Below are 15,826 nucleotides of genomic sequence, written 5' to 3' on the forward strand. Positions count from 1 at the left end.
CAAATCACAGACTCTACGAACTTCCTGAATGATGGTGGAGACCAAGAGACAAGGCTGAAGCATTTGCAATGACCTTCGACCCAAAGTGTCAAGTAGATGATCAAACCTGATCCCCCACATCACAGACACCAATCTTCAGGCAATTCAATCATCCTACAAGATATCAAGAAACAGCTGAAGGCACTGGGCACCGCAAAGGATATGGGCCCTGATATGTTCCAACTGTAGTACTGGAGGCTTGTGCTCAGGAACTAGCTACACCCCTAGCCAAGTTGTTCCAGGACAACCGCAACACTGGCATCTACCCGGCAAAATTGCCCAGGTATGTACTGTTCACAAAAAGCAGCACAAATTCAATCCAGTTAATTTCTGTCCCATCAGTCGATTCTACTTTTAATCATTACCAAAATGATGGAAGGTATCATTGTCAGTGCTATCAAGCAGCACTTACTCAGCGATAACCTGCTAACCAATTATCAGTCTGAGTTTGACCAGGGCCATGCACCTCCAGACATCATTACAGCTTTGGTTTAAACATGGATGAAAGAACTGAATCTGAGAGTTGAAGTGAGAGTTACATCCATTGGCGTCAAAGCCATTTGATTGAGGGTGAGAGTTTCCAGTGACAAAAATGAAAATACTCGCAAGGAGTTATGTCTGATGGTCAGGAATGGGTACGGACATAGCCACACTCGTGGTTCAGTGCCCGCAACGCCAGCAAAGGCAGAAGCTATCACCAGCATCTCCTCTGCACCCAGAAAGGCCGTGGACCCAACTACATGTTGTCCATGACGGTTCATTCATGGATTCAATGTTCCTTGTAATGGTAGATATCACTCAAAATGGATGGACATACACAGGGTGAATACATCAAACACAAAAAACGACAGTGGAGAAACTTTGTGCCTCTTTCACGACCAGAGGTGCTGGTTTCCAACAATGGATCATCCTTTACCAGCAAGAATCCGCTTACTTTATGAAGTGAAATGAAATTCAACACATTAAGACTGCACCATATCACTCAGCGTCTAACAGCCCGGTGGAAAGAGCAGTCCAAATGTTAGAAGCAGGTTTAAAGAAACAGCCCGGTGCCTCCTTAGACACCAAACTGTCCAGATTCCTTTTCGATTACAGGACAATCCCGCATGCAACTGTGGGAATAACCCCAGTGGAAAGGCATCAAGGAGCCCAGTGCTGGCAGCAAGTGGGAGAGACACCTAAAGGCGGGCAGACAACAGGGTGTTATTAAAGAATCATGGTAATGGCCCCATGTGGTTACAAAGCACGGTCAACTCAAAGACAGGACCAATTTCCTACAAAGTCTGTGTGAGAGATACGATCCTACAAAAACACTCAGACCATTTAAAAGCCATAATAAGCCCCAGGTTGCGCTGGAACAATCTATACCAAGCACATTGGGAGCCTCGGAAGAAATTCCGGGACCTGCCAGCTCTCGCTCTCCATCTCTGGTCATTGGAACCTTGGAGTCCAAAGCGTACTTAGCTGCGTCGACACCCTTACCACCCAATGGAGAGTGGATCCTTGCTTCGATGCTTGAAATGAAAGAAGCGAGCTCCGGTCCCCAATACCCCACCTCGGACCGAGAGGGGGAGGGATCTAATGACTTTAACGAGGTTCATGAGGTGGACCTGTTAGAATATCAGCTTGCTGATTGAGGCAGTTAATGCTGTCCAACCCGGAAGCCCTGCAAATAATGTGGAGTGTCTGGATTACTGGCATTCAGGGTGCATACTCTGTACTGGCAAATACCTGTCTGATTATTACTAACTTTTAATAAATCTGGATTTGATGAAGGGACATGTGGGATTTATTTTAATTCAGTGCAAGGGAGGGACATGCATCTGGGCAGATTGCAACTTACTTGAGATAGTGTTAAATATGAGATCTAATATTGAACGAAGAGACCACGAAGCAAGTAGGTGTAAAAGAAACAGGAATGGTTTATTCAATGTTGTGTCAGTAGCGCAGTCAGTACAAGAATGACCTAGCAAGCTCCACTCAAGGTGAAACTTGTGCCCTGGGTCACCTGATCCATTCTCTTAAAGGGACATATGCCCAACTACATACATAACAGATAGGTCGTGAATGAAGGTTTTGTGCCTCCTCACTCCCTTGGCACATGCCATAGGTCATAGCTCCATCCCTGGCCTCCCCTGACAGCTACAGTGCACGCTCCTCGAACAAAGTCAGGAGATGCAATTCAGAAAACCTACCAATGGTTTTCTCCTGCTCCCTCCTGTTGTGGGACATCTTCTCCTGTGGGGACAAAGGGGAGTTTGAAAGGCTGATGGCTGGAAGGGCGTGGAATGTTTGGGGCATTGGGGGTGGGTGCGATTGGGTGGCATATGTCTGGTCTGTGTTTCAGCAGGGCAGAGTTTTGATAGGGGGTTCCAGAAGGGTTAGAAGAATCATAGAATCCCTAAAGTGCAGAGGGAGGCCATTCAGCCCATCGAGCCTGCACTGATAACAATCCCACCCAGGCCCTATCCCCATAACCCCAGGTATTTACCCAGCTAATCCCCCTGACACTAAGAGGCAATTTAGCATGGCCAATCAACCTAACCCGCGAATCTCTGGGGTGTGGGAGGAAACTGGAGCACCCGGAGGAAACCCACACAGACACGGGGAGAACGTGCAAATTCCACACAGACAGAGGCCGGAATTGAACCCGGGTCCCTGGCGCTGTGAAGCAGCAGTGCTAATCACTGTGCCACCATGCCGCCCGAGAGCTAAAGGTTCGGGTGCTGGAAGGCCGTGAGGTGTCAGGAAGTGGATCGACGTGGACACTCCAGGCACAACAGATGAGACTGATGCCTGGATGGGATGGACACTCGTTCTTGCTGTCCAAAGGAGATCATTCATTTTTGCACTGGCCACTGGTCCTCTGTGTCAGTGCGTGGGCACTGACTGCTGCTGCCACTGCTTCCCAGGGCACATTGTCTGCCTGACTCCTGGTCATTGACCATCTCATGAGAAGATAATGGCCCTCCTCTCCTCTCCAACTGTTCCTCTATAAATCATGGAACTAGTCTACGCGGTGCCACCTTCCTGGCGTGACTGACTGAGTGCATCGTTTGTGTTTAAATGCAGCTCCCCCTTGTTGACGATGCACTTTGGGTGAGTCACACACCTGGAGCCTCCATAACTGTGTGATTTGCATGGAGGCTCTTCCACTGCACTAAGTGTCGAAAGATTGTGATGCGGAGCGCGCCTGAGAGACTGGCGCGAACATTCCTGTTTCCTCGCCGTTATGACACTTCAAAATTTTAGGGGGAAAATTTCTGCCCATTAGGTTTAATCTTGTTTATATTAATTTATTGCTCATGGCTTGACATTGACTTACCATGAGGTCAGACAGATCCATACCACAATTAAATCGCTTCGGCGTAGTCAGATTCAAGCTTCCATTGTACAAACAAGATCGTGATGCAAGTGGTGAACCAGCTGATAAACAACGAAAGGTAATAAATGTAATTGTTCATTAAATGTGATACAACCGTTTGAAATTTTTGGCAAAAACATTCACAAAAATCGGGAGACATGCTTTTGACTTTTCCTTATTTTGAAAGGCAGCAAATAATAAAGCAATTATGACATGGCATTCTTTGAAGTTGTGGGTTACCTGCAGATTTTTATTAAATTTGATCATCTGATTTTCCCTTCACCCCCACTTAATTAAAACTCAGGGCTGCCAGCAGAAACTACAGATCTCACAAAGCGGTCATAGGATCCCCACAATGCAGAACGATGTCGTTTGGCATTTTGAATTACATCTACTATTACATCGAGTCTCGAACAGAGCATCCCACCCAGGCCCACCTCCTGCCTTATCTCCATAAGCCCACACATTTATCCCACTAATCCCTAACCTACACATCTTTGGGTTGTGGGAGGAAACCGGAGCACCCGGAGGAAACCCACGCAGACACGGTGAGAACGTGTAAACTCCACACAGACAGTCACCCAACGCCGGAATCGAACCCGGGTCCCTGGCGCTGTGAGGCAATAATGCTTGCCAGCGTCAGAGATCAGGAATTCTCAGCTACATCAGGAAACAGGGATCTGATTATCAGAGAAGCAACCCCAGTTAAAAATGGGTGAGAATCAGTGAACAGAGATCAGTTTTAATTCAGAAGCATGGATAACAGGCGTGTTAAATCTGGACGCAATTTTACCATTTCACCGTGCCCTGTGGTGTGTTTGGCAAGCTGGGAAAATAGTGCGCAAAGCTAAAAATCCAAAACGGTTTGCTATCTTCCCTGCCCCTCTTTAATGGCACCAAATGCTTCACACCCAGAAAGGGCACAAAGCTTATTAGCATGAGATTGACTGGATTTCAATATTATTACTAGTTCAAAGTGTAATCGCCCCATCTCCCAGAGGCTTCCCACTTCTCTGGTGGGATGTCACGCCAGCGCTGTCAGTACTGCTCTTTAAAAGTGTGGTTCAGGCACAGCAATAGTGAAGGTGAGTGAGGAGGTGAGTGCTGCTGAGCACCAACCTGCAGGGGAGGGTGGCAGCTGCTGAATGGGGTTAGGGGCTTGCATGGGTGCAGAGGTTTCGGGGGGCTCATGCCAGTCTGAGGGTGCTCAGATTTGGGGCTCCCGTTACATGCATTCCCCCTGGCTGACGAACAACCCAAGTGGAGTCCCAACCCCACTAATGTCACACTGGTTACCCTGCCATCTGTCTGCCGGACAGGCTCTGTGGTTTATTGCTGACATTCCAGCCCAGGCCTCACTAACAGTCAAGGGAGCTTGGCAGGTGTTAGCACGACTCCTCACACTGCACGGACTTTGCAGTGCTCCCTACAATGGCTACCCATCATATGAAAGTCACGAGGGTGCTCCTCCACCTTCTGTCCGAATTTCCAGCCAATGCCCAGACATGCAGGTGTGCACACACAGGTCTATGCTTCATGGGTTCCCAATGGGACCCTCCATGCAGCCACCCTTACAGTCTCCATGGCGAGGATGTAGCAGCCCAGTGAGGTGGCACTTGGCACCGGGGATGGTGTCGGGTTGCCAGCATCCAGAGTCATGGGGACACGGGTTGCTGGGAGGGAGTGAGGTGCTCGGAGTGGATAACCGCTGCGGCACTTTCCAGTCCTCAGCACACAAGTGCGTTCATGAGATGATGGAAGCCCTGTACGCCTGGACAGGCAACTACATTCACTTTGACGTGGGTCAGGTCCAACAGCATGTCCGGGCTGCAGGCTTCGCTGCCATCGCCGGGATGCCCCATGTGCAGAGTGCTGTCAATGGCACGCACCTCACCCTGCGTGGCCCGTATGATTAAGGGGTGCCCTTTATTGATTGAAAGGGGTTCCATTCCCTGTACAGCAGATGTCTGTGACCACGTGGCTAACATCATGAATGTATGAGCATGGCAGCCAGACAGCGTGCACAAAAGCAGAGTTCAGACATCCCCAAGCTCTTTAAGGACCACCCTATGCTTCTGAATGACTCGTGGGGGACTAGGGCTATTTGCTGAGCCATGGCTGATGATGCCAGTGCGGAGGCCCAAGACCGGTTCAGATACCCACTACAATGAGGCCCACGCTGCTACCCGCTGCATCGGGCTCCTGAAGATGTGGTTCCGCTGCCTGGACCGTTCTGGGTGTGCCCTCCAGTACAGCCCCCTGAGAGTCTCCCCCATCATCGGGATCTGCTGTGCACACCACAACCAGGCGCAGCAGTGGGGAGACATAATGGAGGAGGAGGAGAAGGAAGATACGGACTGGGCCAAGGAGAAGGAGGATGGGGCCCAGGAGGAGCCGGGGGATGGAGAACAGGCAGCGACAAGGGTCTGGCAGTGAAGGACAGTGAGAGAGGCTCTCATCGTCACGAGGTTCTCCCATTTGGAGCCATTGGGCCCTCCACCTGCCTGGTCCCTCGGAGGTTCCTGCTCCACCTGATGCGCACGTACGGCCATGTGGTGCACACCAGAGTCCCAGAAACCTCACCACTAACATGTCCCAGCGTGGTGACTGTATCTGCGCCGGTGGATGTTACGTGTGATGCCTGTGTTGACTGGTAGGTGCTTTCCTCGGAGATATTACCAGAGGTATCAACAAGGGTAATAGCACGGGCCATGGGGGTGGGAATGGGTGGGGCGGTGCCAACCCCCGAAGGCCTGGCCTCACTGGGGTCATCTGCTGCAAAAGCAGGCACATGATTCAGTGCACGGGAGGGACAAGTATCTGGGCAGATTGTAACTTACTTGAGTTAAGCCATCTGAATGAAGGTTTTGTGGATCCCCAGTTCTGTGGTGCAAGCTGACCTGGCTGTCAATCATGGCTCTATCCTCAGACTCCCCTGACAGTTGCATGGCACGCTCCTCAAAGGGAGTCAGGAGATGCAGCTTAGGGACCCTAACACTGGCTTTCTCCCGCTTCCTCCTATTATGGGCCATCTTCTCCTGTGGGGACCAAAGGGGGAATTGAAAGCCTGATGGCTGGAAGGGCGCATTTCAACCATTATTTTGTAAATTGAGTTTGTGTCTTTATATGCCCTGTTTGTGAACTGAAATCCCACTCACTTGATGAAGGAGCAGCGCTCCGAAAGCTAGTGGCTTGTGCTACCAAATAAACCTGTTGGACTTTAACCTTACTAGGGTGCAGGGTGTCAGGGGATATTGGGGGGAGGGGTAATCAGGTGGTGTATGTCGACACCGTGCCTTGGCAGGCACGGGTTTTGAAGGGGGGGGAGGCCAGTGGGGTTGGAGGCAGGTGCTGGAAAGCCACAGAGTGTCAGGGAGTGGATCGAAGTGAAGATATCAGGTGCGATGGATGACACGACGGGACTGATGCCTGGATAGGATCGACACTCACCCTTGCTGCCCGAATAAGGTTGCTAATTTTCTTTCTGCACTGGACCCCGATCCTCCATGTCAGTGCGTGGGAACTCACAGCTGCTGCCATCGCTTCCCAAGTCCCCTTGCCGGCCCAATCCCTGGATCGTCGGCCATCTCGGGGAATGAAGATGGCCCTCCTCTCCCCTACAACGTCAAGCAGCCAACCCAGTTCTCCCTCTGTGAGCGCGGGGCTGCTTTACACGGTGCCATCTTCCTGGCGTGACTGACAGTGGGTGTATCGTAAGTGTTTAAATGCAGCTCCCCCTTGTTAACGACGCAGAGCTGTGACCATTTTGGGCGAATCACGCACCTTGAGCCTCCATAATGATGTGATTCGCATGGAGGCTCTTCCATTGCACTGAGTGTCAAAAAACTGTGATGTGGAGTGTGCCCGAGAGACTGACGTGGAGGACTCCTGTTTTCTCACCATGATACTTAGAAATTGTTTGGGAAAATTCTGCCCAAGGACTGTCCACATAAAATGGGGGGTATAATAGCAAGTATACAGCAATCAAGTAAATGGATCATTGTACACAGTATGGAAGAAAGTAATAAATACTGTGAAGGATAAATGGTAATGAATTCAATTTACATACCATTTGAAGTGTTTCCCGTACACACCTCCTTTGAAAATCCAATTGATCCCAAAAGAATTTTGTCAAATGTCACTTTAATATCACTTTTAAATTGATATTCAGATTGATTGCAGACTGCATCTGGGGAGAGAAAATAATTCCTCAGTAAGATTTTCAGTAATTTCTGACCTATATCCTCGATCGTGCTGGATGAGAATTAAATAGGTTTTACTCTCATCACCTTTGCTTCCTTCTGCTGAAGGTACAAATTCATTCTGTGGTATGTTGCCATGGGCAGCAGCTACCCCTCAATACCAAGTGGGTATTGCTGAAATGGGAATCTAGAAAGTAAATGTTAATGGACTATTTTATGCTTCACAGTCTATACATTTCGCTGAGATCTTAGTCCGTGAAGTAAAAGTCTCACAACACCAGGTTAAAGTCCAACAGGTTTATTTGGTAACATGAGCTTTCGGAGCGCTGCCCCTTCATCAGGTGAGTGAGAAGGGGCAACGCTCCGAAAGCTCGTGCTACCAAATAAACCTATTGGACTTTAACCTGGTGTTGTAAGACTACTTACTGTGCACACCCCAAATACGATAATTCCCTCACTCTGGCCCCAATCTCTCTTTCACATAAAATGATCAAATCCTAGGAGGGTAATAATGAAATTTTAGATTATAATATCCTAGAGGGGAGGCAATGGCCTAGTGGTACTAACTTTAGACTATTAATCCAGAAACGCAGCTAATGTTCTGGGGACCCAGCTTCAAATCCCGCCACGGCAGATGATGGAATTTGAAATCAATAAAAAATGTCTGGAATAATCCGAAATTTACTGTCAGAAAAACCCATCTGGTTCACTAATATCCCTTCGGGAAGGAAATCTACCGTCCTTACCTGGTCGGGCCTACATGTGACTCCAGAGCCACAGCAATATGATTGATTTTCAACTGCCCTCCAAGGGCAACTAGAGATGGGCAATAAATGCTGGCCAGCCAGCAACACCCGTGAACCACGAATGAATTTTAAAAAGTGAATCTGTATGGCCATTCCTTACATTCTCCCTCATATTTGGGGTGTTATTAAATGAAGTATAAAACTGTCATAACCTGAGTAACTCAAAATTCCAAACAACTTTAGAATTTACATCCAATCAAACCATCAAAATCTCAGGGCTGTTAGATCTAAGTATGAAACAAGCAAAGCTCTCAAACAAATGTGCTTGTAACTTGTTTGACACTCTTGGAGATCTGGCTAATTCATTATACCAAGTACAACTTTGGCAACACACTGGGAATCATTGGAGTCTGCGGGGAGCGGTCAGAGGGCGGAGCTGAGCGTAACTGTGAGTATAAAACTAACTTACTTTTTTTTCAGAGCAGCAGGAAACCGGAAGTCGGCCGTGGGGAGTTCTGGGAAGGTTTGTAGTTTGCTTTTATAGTGCGGGTTGCAGTGGTTGCTGGTTAAGTGTTTTATTTTTACCTGTATATAAGTTGGGCGGTTCCTCCTGCAGTATGTTTGAGGTGAGGGACAACGCCGTCAGTGTCCCTGCTGATTTCACCTGTGGGAAGGGCACCCAGCTCCAGCTCCTCAAAAACCACGTTCAGGAACTGGAGCTGGAGCTGGATGAACTTCGGATCATTCGGGAGGCAGAGGTGGTCATAGATAGAAGCTTCAGGGATGTAGGTACTCCGAAGAATGAACAAAGAACAAAGAACAAAGAACAATACAGCACAGGAACAGGCCCTTCGGCCCTCCAAGCCCGCGCCGCTCCCCGGTCCAGGATTGAATCCTGAATCCAGGATCCCCGCCCAATTTTCCAGCCTATCTACATACCAATATCCTATCCACCGAGCTGTCCCTCACAGCTACGATGCTTTATTCATCACAACCTATTAACTCACCCCCACCCCCCCATTCCAGACCATGTGATCTCCAGGGAGAGGCGAAAACCCAGAGTGAAAACCCCAGGGCCAATATGGGGAAAAAAAAATCTGGGAAATTCCTCTCCGACCCCCTGAGGCGATCGAAACGAGTCCAGGAGATTATGAGTCCATGAAGATAGATGGGTGACGGTGAGAGGGACTGGGAGGAAGCAGTCAGTACAGGGATCCCCTGTAGTCATTCCCCTCGGCAACAAGTATACCACTTTGGATACTGTTGAGGGGGACGACGTACCAGTGGTAAGCCACAGTGACCGGATCTCCAGCACTGAGTCCGTCCCTGTGGCTCAGAAGGGAAAGGGGGAGAGCAGGAGAGCAGTAGTTATTGGGGACTCGATAGTTAGAGGGACAGATAGGAGGTTCTGTGGCAGGGAAAGAGACTCACGGATGGTATGTTGCCTCCCGGGTGCCAGGGTCCGTGACGTCTCGGACCGTGTTTTCAGGATCCTTAAGGGGGAGGGGGATCAGTCACAAGTCGTGGTACACATCAGTACCAACGACATAGGTAAGAGAAGGGACGGGGATTTAAAACAGGAATTTAGGGAGCTAGGGTGGAAGCTGAGAGCCAGGACAAACCATGTTGTCATCTCTGGTTTGTTGCCGGTGCCACGAGCCAGCAGGTTGAGGAACAGGGAGAGAGTGCAGATAAGCACGTGGCTGCAGGGATGGTGTCGGAGGGAGGGTTTCAGTTACATGGATAATTGGAGCACATTCTGGGGAAGATGGGAGCTGTACAAACAGGACGGGTTGCACCTGAACCAGAGGGGCACCAATATCCTGGGAGGGAAATTTGCTCTGGCTCTTCGGGGGGGGTTTAAACTAAATTGTCAGAGGGATGGGAAAACGAGCTGTAGTCTAGAAGCCAGTGTTGAGTGTAGCGAGGTACTGAGGAGGGTATCAAGGTCGCAGGAGTGTACCGGCAGACAGGAAGGTGGGTTGAAGTGTGTCGACTTCAATGCAAAGAGCATCCGGAATAAGGTAGGTGAACCTGGAGCGTGGATTGGGACTTGGGACTACGATGTTGTGGCCATTACGGAGACATGGTTAGAACAGGGACAGGAATGGTTGTTGAAAGTCCCAGGATATAGATGTTTCAGTAGGAGTAGGGAAGGTGGTAAAAGAGGTGGAGGAGTAGCATTGTTAATCAAGGATAGTTTAACGGCTGCAGAAAGGCAGTTCAAGGGGGATCTGCCGACTGAGATAATAAGGGCTGAAGTTAGAAATAGGAAAGGAGCGGTCACGTTGTTAGGAGTTTTCTAAAGGCCCCCAAATAGTAATAGAGATGTGGAGGAAGAAATTGCAAAGCAGATTATGGATAGGTGTGGAGGTCACAGGGTAGTTGTCATGGGTGACTTTAACTTTCCAAATATTGATTGGAACCTTTATAGGTCGAATAGTTCGAATGGGGCAGTTTTTGTACAGTGTGTGCAGGACGGTTTCCTGACACAATATGTGGATGGGCCGACAAGAGGTGGGGCCACATTGGATTTGGTATTGGGTAATGAACCGGGCCAAGTGTTAGATTTGTTTGTGGGAGAGCACTTTGGAGATAGTGACCACAATTCGGTGTCTTTCATTATTGCAATGGAGAGGGATAGTGCCATACGGCAGGGTAAGATTTATAATTGGGGGAGGGGTAATTATGATGCGATTAGGCAAGAATTAGCGAGCATAAGATGGGAACAGAAACTGTCAGGGAAAGGCACAAATGAAAAGTGGAGCTTGTTCAAGGAACAAATACTGCGTGTCCTTGATAGGTATGTCCCTGTCAGGCAGGAAGGAAATGGCCGAGTGAGGGAACCATGGTTCACAAAAGAGGTTGAATGTCTTGTCAAGAGGAAAAAGGAAGCGTATGTAAGGATGAGAAAACAAGGTTCAGTTGGGTCGCTTGAGGGTTACAAGGTAGCAAGGAATGAGCTAAAAAAAGGGCTTAGGAGAGCTAGGAGGGGGCATGAGAAGTCCTTGGCGGGTCGGATCAGGGAAAACCCCAAGGCTTTTTACTCTTATGTGAGAAATACAAGAATGACCAGGGTGAGGTTAGGCTGGTCAAGGACAGTAGTGGGAACTTATGCATGGAGTCAGAAGAGATAGGAGAGGTGATGAATGAATACTTTTCTTCAGTGTTCACCAAGGAGAGGGGCCATGTTTTGATGATGAGAGTGTGATACAGGCTGATAGGCTGGAGGAGGTAGATGTTCTGAGGGAAGATGTATTAGCAATTTTGAACAACCTGAGGGTCGATAAGTCCCCTGGGCCAGATGGGATATATCCTAGGATTATTTGGGAGTCAAGGGATGAGATTGCAGAGCCTTTGGCTTTGATCTTTGGGTCCTCACTGTCCACGGGGATAGTCATGATGTGGAGATGCCGGCGTTGGACTGGGGTAAACACAGTAAGAAGTTTAACAACACCAGGTTAAAGTGCAACAGGTTTATTTGGTAGCAAATGCCACTCGCTTTCGGAGCGCTGTCCCTTCATCAGGTGGAGTGGAGAAATGCTCACAAACAGGGCATATAGAGACACAAACTCAATTTACAGAATAATGATTAGAATGCAGTCTTTACGGTTAATAAAGTCTTAAAGGTACAACGGGGATAGTGCCAGAGGACTGGAGAGTGGAGAATGTTGTTCCTCTGTTCAAGAAAGGAAATAGGAATGACCCTGATAATTATAGGCCGGTTAGTCTTACTTCGGTGGTCGGTAAGTTAATGGAAAAGGTCCTGAGGGATAGGATTTATGAACATTTAGAAAGATGCGGATTAATCCGGGATAGTCAACACAGATTCATGAAGGGCAAGTCGTGCCTCACAAATTTGATTGAATTCTTTGAGGAGGCAACTATGTATGTAGATGAAGGTAGAGCAGTTGATGTCATATACATGGATTTTAGTAAGGCGTTTGATAAGGTCCCCCATGATTGGCTCATGAAGAAAGTAAGGAGGTGTGGGATAGAGGGAGATTTGGCCGATTGGATAAGTAACTGGCTCTCTCATAGAAGACAGAGGGTGGTGGTGGATGGAAAATTTTCAGACTGGAGACCAGTTACCAGCGGTGTACCACAGGGATCAGTGCTGGGTCCTCTGCTATTTGTGATTTTTATCAATGACTTGGAGGAGGGGGCTGAAGGGTGGATCAGTAAATTTGCTGATGACACCAAGATTGGTGGAGTAGTGGCTGAGGTGGAGGGCTGTTGTAGGCTGCAAAGAGGCATTGATAGGATGCAAAGCTGGGCCGAAAAATGGCAGATGGAGTTTAACCCTGATAAGTGCGAGGTGATTCATTTCGGTAGGACAAATTTGAATGCGGATTACAGGGTCAACGGCAGGGTTCTGAGGAATGTGGAGGAACAGAGAGATTTTGGGGTTCATATCCACAGATCTCTGAAGGTTGCCACTCAAGTGGATAGAGCCGTGAAGAAGGCCGATAGTGTGTTAGCATTTATTAACAGGGGGTTTGAGTTTAAGAGCCGTGGGGTTATGCTGCAACTGTACAGGACCTTGGTGAGACCACATTTGGAATATTGTGTGCAGTTCTGGTCACCTCACTATAAGAAGGATGTGGAAGCATTGGAGGGAGTGCAAAAGAGATTTACCAGGATGCTGCCTGATTTGGAGGGTAGATCTTGTGAGGAAAGGTTGAGGGAGCTAGGGCTTTTCTCTTTAGAGCCGAGGAGGATGAGAGGCGACTTAATAGAGGTTTATAAGATGATGAGGGGGATAGATAGAGTGGACGTTCAGAGACTATTTCCTTGGGTGGATGTAGCTGTTATTAGGGGGCATAACTATAAGGTTCATGGTGGGAGATATAGGAGGGATGTCCGAGGTAGGTTCTTTACTCAGAGAGTGGTTGGGGTGTGGAATGGACTGCCTGCTGTGATAGTGGAGTCAGACACTTTAGGAAATTTCAAGCGGTTATTGGATCGGCACATGGAGCACACCAGAATGATAGGGCGTGGGATAGCTTGATCTTGGTTTCGGACAAACCTCGGCACAACATCGAGGGCCGAAGGGCCTGTACTGTTCTATGTCTATGTTCATTGCCTGGCATGGATATTGAATTGATAGCACAAGTATGTTTGTCACAGGGCAGCCGTATAGGGAGACAATGCATAGTATGCAGGTGATTTTGTCACAGTGCACTGTGGAGACTGCAGTCCTGCATTCAATGGAAGAAGAGAGAAGTAAAATGACACAAAGACTAAGAGAACAAAATGGGAAAACAGTCAGAGACAAGCAGAGAAACATCACAATGAGAAAACTGCAAGGGGCCTCCCAAGAGAATGGCAAATAGGAAGATGAAAAGAGAGCAGCAAAGAACAAATTCGGAGAGCAGAGAGGAATGAGAGAAATTTACAGGATGAGACTTTTTGTGATTAACATAAGGATTAATGTTTTCAATAATATGACATTCATTTTCTTCCAAAAGATGTAGGTCATGGTTATAGCTTTAACAGTGGAATTGTACATTTACAAATTGAAATCAACTTACCTGAAAGAGCAAAACAATTTAAATGCAAGCGATCACAAAACCTGTCTTCTTGATGAAACATATTGGGGGTGATTCTCCCAGCCTGCCGCACTGCTCGAGTAGCACAGCGGATTCACATTGGACGCTACGGCCTCTGCATCAGAAATCGGCACGGAGCTGATTATCATATTGAAATCAGCATTTCAATATGATTAGGGGGCCTGGGACGGTATTCGCCAGGCCTGCTAGTGTCTCTCCCCACCCCCCCGCCAGGAGTGGTTCCCTCCAGTGTTCCCACGAACAGGAAACAGGCACCTGACCCCGCTGAAGGGAACAGAGGCCATTGAGGCCCCCCCAGGGAGGTCGGGGGTAAGGAGGATGCCCCTTGGGCAGTGCCAGCCTGGAACCCTAGCACTGCCCAAGGGGAAAAGTGGCACAGCCCACTGGGCCTCTGGGCTCTGCCCACTGGGCACCGGGCAGGGCCGAGGGGGCAGGGCCAAGGGGGAGGGGGCACTCTGCAAAAGGACCGGTGTGGGAGGAGGAGAGTGAGGGCAATTGAGCCTGGTCATTAGGGTGGAGGGTGTCAGGGCTGCCGGGGGAAGGGGTCAGGGCTGGTCATCGGTGGGAGAGGGGGCAAGCACTGTTGGGTGAAAATTGGGGCTGGTCGCAGGTGGGGATATCGGGGCTGGTTATCAGGGTCGGCGGGGGGTGGGGGGGGGGTCGGAACTGTCCGGGGTGAGGGGTTTGTAAAGTTTAGGGCTGGCTGGGGAGGTAGGTACATAGTGGCTCACCCAGGAAGGTTGGGGAGGCCACCGATTGGAGGTGGATTGGGGGGGGGAGGTCGGGCTGACCAGCGATCAGGAGGCCAGCAATGGGGGGCCACTGCGCATGCGCCAATCTCCACTCTGACATATCAGCGTATGCGCAGTGGTTCGCTCAGCCCTATGCTGTCAGCCTCTCACGTGGGAACAGGCCCCACTCCCTACTTTCTAGAGTGAATCTCGCTGAGGCATTCTGCAATGCACAGACTGTCAGTCATTCGCTCTGGTAAGTATGCTAAAAAAAACGACAGGAATTACTCCCATCTTCCCGCACATTGAGAATTTAGATTTTATTTGGGAGAATCCCGGCCATTGGTTCATACACTTACTTTCACTGCAGTCTTTTCCTGTCCAATTTGAATGGCAAATGCAAAGATAATCATACGTCGTCTGCATGCATCTCCCGTTATTTTTGCATGGATAAGAGTCACATGGATCACTTTTAGTTGTTGTCAGTGGAGGAGTTGTCGTTGGGGTCGTCGTTGGGGTCGTCGTTGGGGTCATCGTTGGGGTCGTCGTTGGGGTCGTCGTTGGGGTCGTCATTGGGGTCGTCGTTGGGGTCGTCGTTGGGGTCGTCATTGGGGTCGTCATTGGGGTCGTCGTTGGGGTCGTCGTCGTTGGAGGCGTCGTCAGACATGAAGTCGTCGGACATGGAGTCGGCAGACATGGAGTCGGCGGACATGGGGTCGGCAGACATGGAGTCGTCGGACATGGAGTCGTCGGACATGGAGTCGTCATCGTTGGGGTTATCGTTCGGGTCGTCATTGGGGTCGTTGTTGGGGTCGTCGTTCGGGTCGTCATTGGGGTCGTTGTCGTTGGGGTCGTCATTGGGGTTGTCGTCGTTGGGGTCGTCATTGGGGTCATCGTCGTAGGGGTCGTCGTCGTTGGGGTCGTCGTCGTTGGGGTCTTCGTTGGGGTCGTCGTCGTTGGGGTCACCGTTGGGGTCGTCGACGTTGGGGTCGACGTCGTTGCCGTCGTCGTCGTTGGGGTCGTCGTCATTGGGGTCGTCGTCGTTGGGGTCGTCGTTGGGGTCGTCGTTGTTGGGGTTGTCGTTGGGGTCGTCGTTGGGGTCGTCATTGGGGTCGTCGTCGTTGGGGTCGTCGTTGGTGTCGTCGTCGTTGGGGTCGTCATTGGGGTCGAC

At 49.5% G+C, this 15,826-nt stretch overlaps 1 protein-coding gene across 2 annotated transcripts in view; it reads right to left on the bottom strand.

Annotated features, from left to right (window-relative positions):
* LOC144488644 (adhesion G-protein coupled receptor G7-like) overlaps positions 1–15,822 on the bottom strand; it is a 44,358-nt gene extending 28,536 nt beyond the window's left edge. Inside the window, exons 1-3 of one of the 2 annotated variants that reach the window (XM_078206713.1) lie at positions 15,015–15,822; positions 7,473–7,592; positions 3,365–3,465 (exon numbers count right to left, since the gene is read on the bottom strand). In XM_078206713.1, the coding sequence (XP_078062839.1) occupies positions 3,365–3,465; positions 7,473–7,592; positions 15,015–15,816 (1,023 nt within the window). In that variant the 5' untranslated portion in view covers positions 15,817–15,822. Of the gene's footprint in view, positions 1–3,364; positions 3,466–6,853; positions 7,105–7,472; positions 7,593–15,014 lie in introns of those variants that run through there. The other variant, XM_078206721.1, reaches the window with a different exon arrangement.
* Between the last annotated feature and the right edge of the window lie 4 nt (positions 15,823–15,826).

The sequence above is a fragment of the Mustelus asterias genome, chromosome 3, assembly GCF_964213995.1.
Source record: "Mustelus asterias chromosome 3, sMusAst1.hap1.1, whole genome shotgun sequence".
Classification (NCBI taxonomy): domain Eukaryota; kingdom Metazoa; phylum Chordata; class Chondrichthyes; order Carcharhiniformes; family Triakidae; genus Mustelus; species Mustelus asterias.